Raw genomic sequence first — 9795 nt, 5'->3', positions numbered from 1 at the left:
AGTGCGTGCGTGTGTACGTGTGAGTGCGTGTGCACGTGAATGCGTGTGCATGTGAATGCGCGTGCACGCGAGTGTGGGTACAGGTGAATGCAGGTGCACCTATGAGCGCAGATACGTATGTGAGTGCGTGTGTGTACATGAGTGCATGTGCCCCTGTGAGCGCGGGTGCCCTTGTGAGTGTGGCCTACGTGTGAGCGCATGTGGAGGCCAGCAGACAATTTTAAGTCTAAGCCGTTAGCTGCCCTGTGTTTTTGAGACAGGATCTCCCACAGACTCTCACTAGCCTAGCTGGCAGAGAGCCCCAGCGACCCACCTTCTGTGACGCCGCAGCTCTGGGTTTATGAACGTGTCCTGTCACATTCAGTTTTATGATGTGGGTTGTGAGGGTGAAACCCAGGTCCTCTCGCTTGCACAGTGGGTACTTTACTGACTGAGCCCATCCCCTCAGGCCTCCAGATTAAATGTAGGTTTTTGATGTTTTAAAGATGTCACCATGTATATAATATATAAGAAATCCCTATTAATTAGAATAATTTATTTATCAAAATGATCCACTGGAACGAGGCAGGATGGCCCCAAGTTTGAGAACAACCTGGGCTATATAGTGAGTTAGAGGCCAGCTTGGACCACCCAGCAAGATCCTGCTTTAAAAACAAAGCAAAAAAAAAAAAAAAAAAACAATGACCACACAACAACAACAACAAATCCGAACCCAGCAGGTAACAGAATGTTTGCTATAGTGCTTTCCATTACTCAAATCCCTTCCCTGGGGAAGCTTAAACAATGGCTGCCCCACTCCGAAGGTCCAGCATCAAACCAGATACATTCTAGGTTTACTCTGGTACTCTGGAGAGCCAGTGAAAGCTCTGCATTGGGCTTTCTTACAGAGCTGTGGGTGAGGGCTTACAGCCAGGAGCATGCGTGGCTTAAAGCAGCCACACGGGGAGGTCTACAATGCAGCATAAATGATGACGGCATAGATGCGCAACATCCCTAATCCTTCCTAACTTATATACTTCTAACACCTCCCTGAAGCCATGAAGGAAGAAAGCGGCACTTTGTCTGAGAGAATAATCCTGTCTGACACCTTCCCCCATCACCTTCAAGTTTCCCACACGCATCTCCCATTTTCTTTCAGGAACACCAACTGTTTATAACTTCACAGCCATTTTCATCATGCTGTAGATTTAAATTCTGAAGAGATGGGGCTTTATTTTCTCTACCTAGAAACATAAATAAAGACATGTGGAGTTTTGAACCTGAGAAAGGTCACACAAAGACCTCCAAACTGACTTGAATCAATGGTGCCCATACTAACAGAGAGGGCACAGCACCAGACCGGGTATCCAGGATGCTGAGAGCGGGAGGTGATGCCGCTCCACCTGCCTCTGATCTTCCAGGTGGTCCTGGGGCAGCTTATAGAAGGAAACACACACCTGGACCCACAAGCCCCTGGAGGTGTAAGGTGACACACAGGTGTGGGTATAGGGTTTTGGTCAGGTGGCACCCAAGGCAACTTAGGCTGCAGATGTCTTTGTCCCATGTGCCCCGATAATCACTCCTTTTCCCTCCTCAAAGGATTCTAGGCTGTTCCAGGGGGGAGGAACTTCTGTGGCTATGGAGCCAGCTGCCTCACACCTTCCTTCCTAAAAAGCCAAGAGACGTCGTAAGTAAACACAGTAAATCTTCTGGCGGAAGAACAGAGACACCATCAATTTGGTGTCCTATTATCCACGCTATAGGATATGCGTGCCAAGGGTATGGTGATAAAGAACACTGCACACAGAAACCTCAACTCTATCAAAACCTTTAACCAGTAGCAAACTGTCGGGAGTTTCAAGCTCTCCCTCTCTGAATTCCTAATTCTGCAATTAGGAATAAAGACCAGAAAAGAAAAACACGCATAAGAGATCATCCGCACTGCAACACTGCTTCTGAGAGGACCATGCACCCGTGCAGGAAACAGTTTCAGCACCCAGCTATCCATGGCTTAGGGCAGGTCTCAGCAGTCACGCTTGAGGAACCAGGATGCTATTTTTGTGATAAATGCACAGAAAGATGGTCCATCAGTGACACGCTACTCCAAGGTGCTGATTAGCTCGGAGACCCCTTAGGGACAGAGTTTAAAGGACTGTTATGTGAATAGGTGGCCCCAGGAGAAAGCAGCCAGTCTCTGGGTTACCATACATTTGTGGTAACGTTAGTAATGTTGCGCATTTTAGACCTGCCCATCCTGACCTCTCTCTCTTACATTTTTTTTTAAATTGTGCCTGGAGGCAGTGGGGTAGGGAGGCACATCTGCCTCGGTGTGTGCATGGAAGTGAGGGGAAGAGACCTGGATGTTGAACCAGGTCCTCGGGCTTGGTGGCTCATGCCTTACCCACTGAGCCGTTTTCCTGGTCCACTTGTCGAGTTCTGATGCATACATCTGTCCACTGTTAGGGTGACTCCGCTCTCACGGCTCCCGTCTCCAGCCACCAAAGAGCCCTGAAAGCAGGAAGGCTGAAATGGTACCCCTGGGGCAAGCCACTTGCTCAACAAATTCCCAGTACATGTGTCCAGATATGGTGGCATGGCTGTGGTTACGCAAGAGACAGAGGCAAAAGGATTGCTTGAGCCCAGCAACTTGGGGCTAACCTGGACAACACAGCAAGACCTGTCCACCTCATCTTTTTCAATAGGGAAAAACAAAACAAAACAGTTACAACGGTCAGCCTGGTATATTTAGATGAGTTCAAAGCATTTTCTAATCTTCAAAGCCTCAAGGTTCAAAACACTTTGCTTAAATACATGGGATGGTTGGTCTCGGCCATGGTGTGTGCTTGTAATACCAGCACGTGAGAGGCTGAGGCAAGAGGATCAGGAGTGGGCTGGAGAGATGGCTCAGTGGTTAAGAGCATTGCCTGCTCTTCCAAAGGTCCTGAATTCAATTCCCAGCAACCACATGGTGGCTCACAACCATCTGTAAAGAGGTCTGGCGCCCTCTTCTGGCCTTCAGGCATACAGACAGAATATTGTACACATAATAAATAAATAAATAAATAAATAAATAAATAAATAAATAAATATTTTTTAAAAAAAAGAGGATCAGGAGTTCAAGGCCGCCCTGAACATAAAACACTGTCTCTAAAAGCAGAAAACGAAATCAAACACTATGATAAGTCAGCAATTGTGAGGTCTGGGCACAGCATTCTGGGAACTCGAGTGAAGCAGCCATGCCTACAACTGGAGGTCTTCACCTTCAATCTTCTTTATAGGTTGTATTTGAGCTGATTTTGTTTTGTTTTAGGATTATGAGTAATCTTACCAAGAAGGTAGTAAGTATGGGTTTACCAAGCATCTAGGACAAAGACTGAGTGGGTAGGGCCTTGACCCCCACCCCCACCCCACAGGTGTGGTGCCACCTGGGTGCAGGGAAAAGCCAGCAGAAGAATCTTCCTGCCCGAGCCCTCCCCACCTGGACTTTGCAACATGAGTAAAAGGCTCTTCGACCCTGCCCTCCACCCCTTTTCTGCCCTGACTCGCCCCCCCCCCCCCCCCCCCCCCCCCCCCCCCCCCAGTACTGTGACCCTGTAAGAGAGTTCACCAGGTCAGGTACAACAGACACATGAACAAAGGCCTGAGGGACATGAGCAAATCCTGATGAGAGCCTGGGACTGTGTTCTGACCACTGAGCAACAGCCAGCCCAGCGCCAGGGCTGTGTGGAGCCACACACAAGTAGCCGACAAGAATGCGGAGGAACCAACAAAGCTGGTTTCTTGGGAAGGCCGGTATCACTCCTGGCGGGAACCAAGCCCTTCCTGTTTTCTCAGCCTAAGGGATTCTCTGTCTCTCTGCCTCTCTCTCTCTCTCTCTCTCTCTGTCTGTCTCTGTCTCTCTCTGTCTCTCTCTGTCTCTCTCTCTGTCTCTGTCTCTCTTTCTCTGTTTCTCTCTCTCTGTTTCTCTCTGTCTATCTGTCTGTCTGTCTGTCTGTCTGTCTCTCTCTCTCTCTCTTTCTCTCTCTCTCTACTTCTGGTATTTGGAGTGTTGTATTACATTAGTTGTCCTTATTCCTGAGACGCAGCCTTTCCCCCGCTTGCCTATTATTACAAACTTCTCTCTGTTGTAACTCTGCTTTGAAAGACACCTTGGGAACAAGTGGAGGTAGAAAGCAGTCAGGAACAAATAGTTTAGATTTTTAGTTTCTAGCAGAGAGAGATCATGTCCTGTTCACTTTTATAAACCCCACAGCACAGTGTGGATAAGCTGATCCAGTTGTGACAACCTGGCAAACCCACTGGTTCCTAAAAGAAGCGGTTTACTAGATTATTTACATAGATATCTATTTTATAAACTTAAAATTTCATTTTACCAGCCCCTGCTCCCTCTATCATGTTTTCTGATTTGATTTTCCAGGTTTGTCCTTTAGGTAAGGGATGAAAAGGCTATGTAATTGGGAAAACTCCTAGAACTGATTGTTCTGCCTTTTTGGTTTAAAAATGATAGGAGCTGGGGGAGGGGCACTTGACTAATACACATAAGGGCCAGGATTCTATCCCGAGAGAAACGGAGAGAGATGGAGAAAAGAAAGAGACTGAAGTCAGCAACACAAAGTTAAACTACAAAGAAACAGAAAGACCTGGAGATCGTCGAGCCCATTGTGTAAAAACAATAATAATCAGCCGGGTACAATATAACAAATTATAACGATCTGCTGATCTTTTAATGCAGGAGAATAACCAGAAGAAACACAAAAAATATCTTTAAAAAAATACAGCATCATTGCCACTACACATGAAAATATTTCCATAAAAAAGTAATCTCTGATCGAACATTGAACTTGCCAGCGCTCTCTGGGTTTCCGTCGGGTGATCTGTACATTCTTCTGGGATTTCCAGTGTTGTCAGTCTCTGACTTCAGCCAGGGACCTGCACTGATTAGTCTTCCTGAGACCGGGACACTTCCTGTTAGACATTTAGTACTTCAAGGCTAATATTTAATCTTAATTGGCAAAAAGTTTAGTGCAAATAAAGTTATACTTAGCAGATTGACACAGTTCTGATGGTTTTAACCCTTACCGCTTCCCCAGAGCGACCCCAGTTCTCCTGAGTACCAGCTTTGACCTTGAAGCCTACGGGAAGCTGACAGAGATGATTCTGTTTGCTACACAGGGATTTTCCCTGTGGGATGAAGACTTTCAGTCATTACCCAAGTAAAAAAAAAACAAACTGCTTTTATACCTGGGAAGCTCACTTTGGGTTGATGCTAAAAAACAGACAAACAATAACAAACAGAAATAAACAAACACAAACAGGGCCTGAATGGTGTCGTTTCTCTGGAGAATAGAGTCAAGGTCGTACTTGATCTCTCCTGTCTGCTTCTCTGACCATTAGTGAAGATACCCAGAGCAGAAAGTCATAGGTTTACACCATAGATGCTGCTCACAGGAAGGCTTGGGCACAGGACTGAGGCAATCACGTCAATCAAATTCTACACTCTCCAGTAACAATTTTATTTCACCGGTTGGAATGCCAAAAGGCACCTAAAGAAAGTGAAGCGAGGCCATATGACTCCAAACTTGGTGCTTTCCACTCCGCCAAGGCTTATTCTGGAGATGAACAGAAGCCAGGGAGCTTCCAGCCAGAGAAGACTGCGAGCTGCGTCAGTTCCGCGAACTGCCTCTCTTTGACGCATCTGCTCCCTTTCTAGTAAGGCCTGGCACTGCCTCAGAAAACACTGTGCCTTCCTGTGCCCAGACCTGGGGCAGATTCAGGAGAGAGGGACCCTTCCCCGGCTTGAGTGCCTGGTTCTGCCTTTGTATACATTTCATAGCCCAGACATATGAGACTTTAAGAAGTTGAGGTGACCCTCGAGGACGCCATTTCACTGGTCCTTTCTCTTTACCAACCCCTAACAGTTTGTTTCCCCTGGGTTCTCTCACCTACTTAGTAGCTTGTGTGGGGATGGGGGTGGGGGACTCTACCTTCTGGAGAGACAAGCCCACCTCAGTCACTGTACTCTTCTCTCTCCTTCAGAGTGTGGAATTTCTCATATTGGTTGGCTAATTTCCATTTGTTGTGTTGAGTTTTGAGTCTAGCAGCCAAGGAACTCTTCCGGGTGACATTTCTAGACACTTCCTGGCTCTTGACCTTCCTGGCTAGGGAGGAGCTTTGCACTAAGGGATATACAGGGAAGATGGGTTTGCCCCGGGGTGCACCCAGGAGCTGCCATGTTTCCCCAGTGACATTACCCGTCAGATACTGCCATGGTTTCTTGCCACTGACGTCCCGGATATTCACCCGAGAAGCCAACCTTTGCACTAGCAATTTGATGACTCCCTGGTGGCCATGAATAGCTGCAAGGTGCAGCGGGGTATAGCCACAACTGGACCTCACGTTGACATCGAGTGCAACCCCTGCCTTCTGGGCTCCAGAAATCAAGCCCTGAAGGGCAACTAGGTCACCATGCTTTGCTATCCAGTGCAAGGCTGTGAACCCCGTCAGGAAGTCTCTGTGCAAAGCCAACTGGGGGTCCTCCCAGAACAAAGCCTCCACACGAGGCCACGAGCCACTGGCAAGCTTCACAATCCATTCATGTTCCCTGGCATCTAGGGGGACAAGTGGTGACCTGTGCTCAGGAGATCTGTGGGGTATCATGGCTGCAGATCCATCCCTGCTGGGGACCCACGAGGTGTGTGGCTGACCTGCCACAGCATTAGCGTCTGGCAATTTCTGTACCAAAACAATATCCACCCTTGGGCTGGGCAGGGCTCCTGCTCTGGAAGTTTTCCTGGACCGAGGTGGGCGCCGGCTTCTTTTCAACAAGTCTTCATCAAGATGCTCCTCATCAGAGGAGGAGGAGGATTTGGTTCTCCCACTTCGAGCGCTCCTCCTGAAAGACCTCCGGAACTTGGGGGCTGGCCAGGGCGAAGCCTCCTGAAAATTGTCTCCGAAGGTTTTAGCCACTGTTGGGACCTTCTGAGAACTGGGCTCATTCCCTCTATTCCTGAGACTCCTCCGGATCCGACTGGGGCTGCCTTCATTTGAAGACACAGACAGACCCTCAATAGGATCCCTGAGCTCTCCCCAAGAGGAAACTCTCAGGACGGGTTGCAGCCACTCTTCGGGGGTTCCAGGAGACTCTTTGGGTCCACTGCTGCTCTCCTCGCTGCCGTGGCTCTCTTGATCCACAAAGTCATCCAAATCCTGGAGGGACAGCTGACAACGAATGCTTCGAAAGACAGTGGGTGGAGGGTTCCCGGGCCAGGATTCTGAGGACTCATCAGGAACCACAGGAAGGAGGGAATGAAAAGACAGTTCGGGCTCTGGCAGCGCCGAGTGCGTCTCCGAGACCCCAAAGGCGGTTTCCGAGGATAGCTGAAGGAAGTTGTCTGGCAACACCGACCAGGCGCGAGTGGGTCGTTGGTTCCCGGCCTCGGGCACCTGCGGGTATCTGGCTACCCACTCTCGAGTGCGCTGCTGCTGCTGCTGCAGCTGCTGGGTTGAATGGTTCGGGAAGCTGGCTGTAAACAGCTCCAGCGGTTCACTGGAGGGAGCCGGGAGGGGCGGGAGAGCGGGCGGGGACGTCGGGCTCCCGGTAGCCTCGACAGCAGCCCGAGGCCAAACAGGCCTCGCAGACACCGGCGCTAGTTCAGCCGAAGCTCCTTCCCGCAGCCACCCGGGAGGTCCGAGGTCATCCCGGGCAGGCGCGGTGAACTCTGACTCCTGGCGGGAGGCCGCTGGGTCCTCGAGATCTCCGGGAAGAGGCTGTCCCGCAGGATCCCCCCAGCCATTCTGCTGGCATTCCCAGCAGCAGCGACCCCGCGTCTCCACCGCCGCACACCTGCCTCTGGTCTGAGCAGCCGCGGGCCCCGGTGTCCTCCGGCTCGGGCTGTCTCTCGGGCCGTGATGTGCCCGGGTCGCCTTCCGCGCGCTGCTGCCCGCTGGTTCATCGCCACCTGAGTCCACTCGGGTCGCCGCACCTGCCGGCGGCTTCTGTGCCTCCGGGTCACGCGGGCGGCGGTGGCCCCGCTGCGGTCTCTCTGCAGGGGTGGGTCGCTGCAGGCCTTCCTCCCCCAGCAGGTCCCTGTACCTCCTCTTGAGCACCACGTACTTGGTGCCGTCGGGGTCCTGGCGCACTGCGGCCACCGAGTTCACGAAGCCCTTGAAGAGCTCGCGACGCTGCTGCTGCTGGCCGGGAGGCACGTGAGGGTCGCGCAGGAAGCCCTTGAAGTGGCTCAACAGATCGGCGTTACGCACTCGGCCCCCGGCCTGGCACAGAAAGTCCAGCAGTGCCTCCTGGCTCAGCTCTCCGGCCATCGCTGCCAGGTCCCTGGTCCCCGGGGCGGCTGCTTCTCGAGCTCCCAGCGCACTCCCACTCCGACAGAAACCCGGGCCCGGCGAGTGTCACCTGCGCCCGGGGCGGCGCCACCCGCCTCCATCAGCCGCGGAGACCGGCGCCGCCCGCATCCCCGAAGCGCTTCGGGAGGACCGAGGGTCCCCAGGGTCAGGTGCCCAGGCTGAGTCCCCGCGCGCAGCCCCGGTGGCAGAGGGCGGCTCCCAGGCCGCCCCTGAGCGACGCTGGCCTGTGGCAGCCGGTCCCCCCAGCGAAAGTTCCCGGGATAGGTCGGAGTCGGTTTCACCTGCGCGCTGGCTACGCCTCCTGGGCTCTGGGGGAAGGGCCCGGCCCGCCTCCTGTACCTCCGCCCTCTGATGTGTCCCCAGCCCCCGCCACCCATCCTGGGTGAGTCAGGCTGGTCCACCTGGGGACAGCGCTGGGAGGTGAGGCCGAGGGCGAACGGCTCTGCAGGACACCCAGGCTCACCGGGCCCGGGAGGTGCAAGGCAGGTAGGTGACCGGTTGTCCCTCAGAGTGCCCTCCACACAGGAAGCAAAAGCAAAAGGAGGTCGGCTCCCTTCCTCTCTCCCCGCGGCACAAGTTACAGTCCACACGGGTGGGGGTCCAATAGACGGGCTCTCCACTGTTTCTCTTTATTGACTCTAGGGAGTGGTTTGGGGTTCCCAGTGGCAGGATTGGGACCTGGAAACTCCGCCTTGATCTTGACCAAATCTTTTCTGGTTTGGCGATACCGAGATAATGGGAAGGCCTCTCCCGGGGCACCGGCTTCAAGTAGTTCAAATGCACCTCCCTAAATCTGTGCTGAGAGCGAAACCACTGACAGCTACACCCAAGGGTGGTTTCTGCCTTTCTTTTTCCTGCATTATTGTCTTACAGTTACAGTGCAGGGGGAGGGGGATTCTCTGTCAGGGAGTTTATTGCCTGGGGGAGCCAAAACCAATAGGAATTATGTCTCCCCGGCTAAAGTATTTGATACCCAGGGCTGTTTTGTTTTTTATTTAGTCTAAGATTTGTGACTAGAAGAGATTCGTTCCATCTGTTTCATATTGACCACTTGATGAAATCTTTGCTCTGAGAATGGAAGTTTTCCTCCTCGCGTTTAAAATGTTGAACACATGACACAGGTTTGAGTCCACCCCCAGGCTGAATGCTAGCTTGATCTGTGGAAGGACTGTGTGGTCCACCCTGATCCAGAGCCTCTTCTAGAGTGGTACTAAGTATTTCCTTGGCGTCTTCTGGGAAGGGGAGAGTTAACGTACAGTGCTTTCTCTCTTTCTCGGCAGCAGCTGCTACTGCCCTCCGTTTCTGTCTGGTCTGGGTGCCTCTCCTTTATCTTGAATCCGTTTGCACGCTGTGCTTTATCTACGGTATCTGTCTATGGTAGCATCAAGTGCCCTCCTATCTCAGCTCGGCTTGTTGCAGCTGCTGCTCCCCACCTTTCCCCAACTGCCAGCGCAA

At 51.9% G+C, this 9795-nt stretch overlaps 1 protein-coding gene across 1 annotated transcript; it reads right to left on the bottom strand.

Annotated features, from left to right (window-relative positions):
- Window positions 1–4676: 4676 nt before the first annotated feature.
- On the bottom strand, window positions 4677–8538 carry Sowahb (sosondowah ankyrin repeat domain family member B). The gene has a single exon (XM_041671458.1). It carries the CDS (start codon window positions 8296–8298, stop codon window positions 5986–5988), a length of 2313 nt encoding a protein of 770 aa, XP_041527392.1. The 5' UTR covers window positions 8299–8538; the 3' UTR covers window positions 4677–5985.
- Window positions 8539–9795: the final 1257 nt, after the last annotated feature.

This window comes from Microtus oregoni, unplaced genomic scaffold (assembly GCF_018167655.1).
Source record: "Microtus oregoni isolate MIOR12 unplaced genomic scaffold, Mior012 000021F_ref0000039, whole genome shotgun sequence".
NCBI lineage: Eukaryota > Metazoa > Chordata > Mammalia > Rodentia > Cricetidae > Microtus > Microtus oregoni.
Note: the sequence above shows the minus strand (reverse complement) of the source record. Positions and strands in the feature narration are given on the sequence as shown.

Coding starts and splice junctions, on each gene's coding strand:
- Sowahb (XM_041671458.1), bottom strand. CDS start 8,298: ATGGCCGGAGAGCTGAGCCAGGAGGCACTGCTGGACTTTCTGTGCCAG.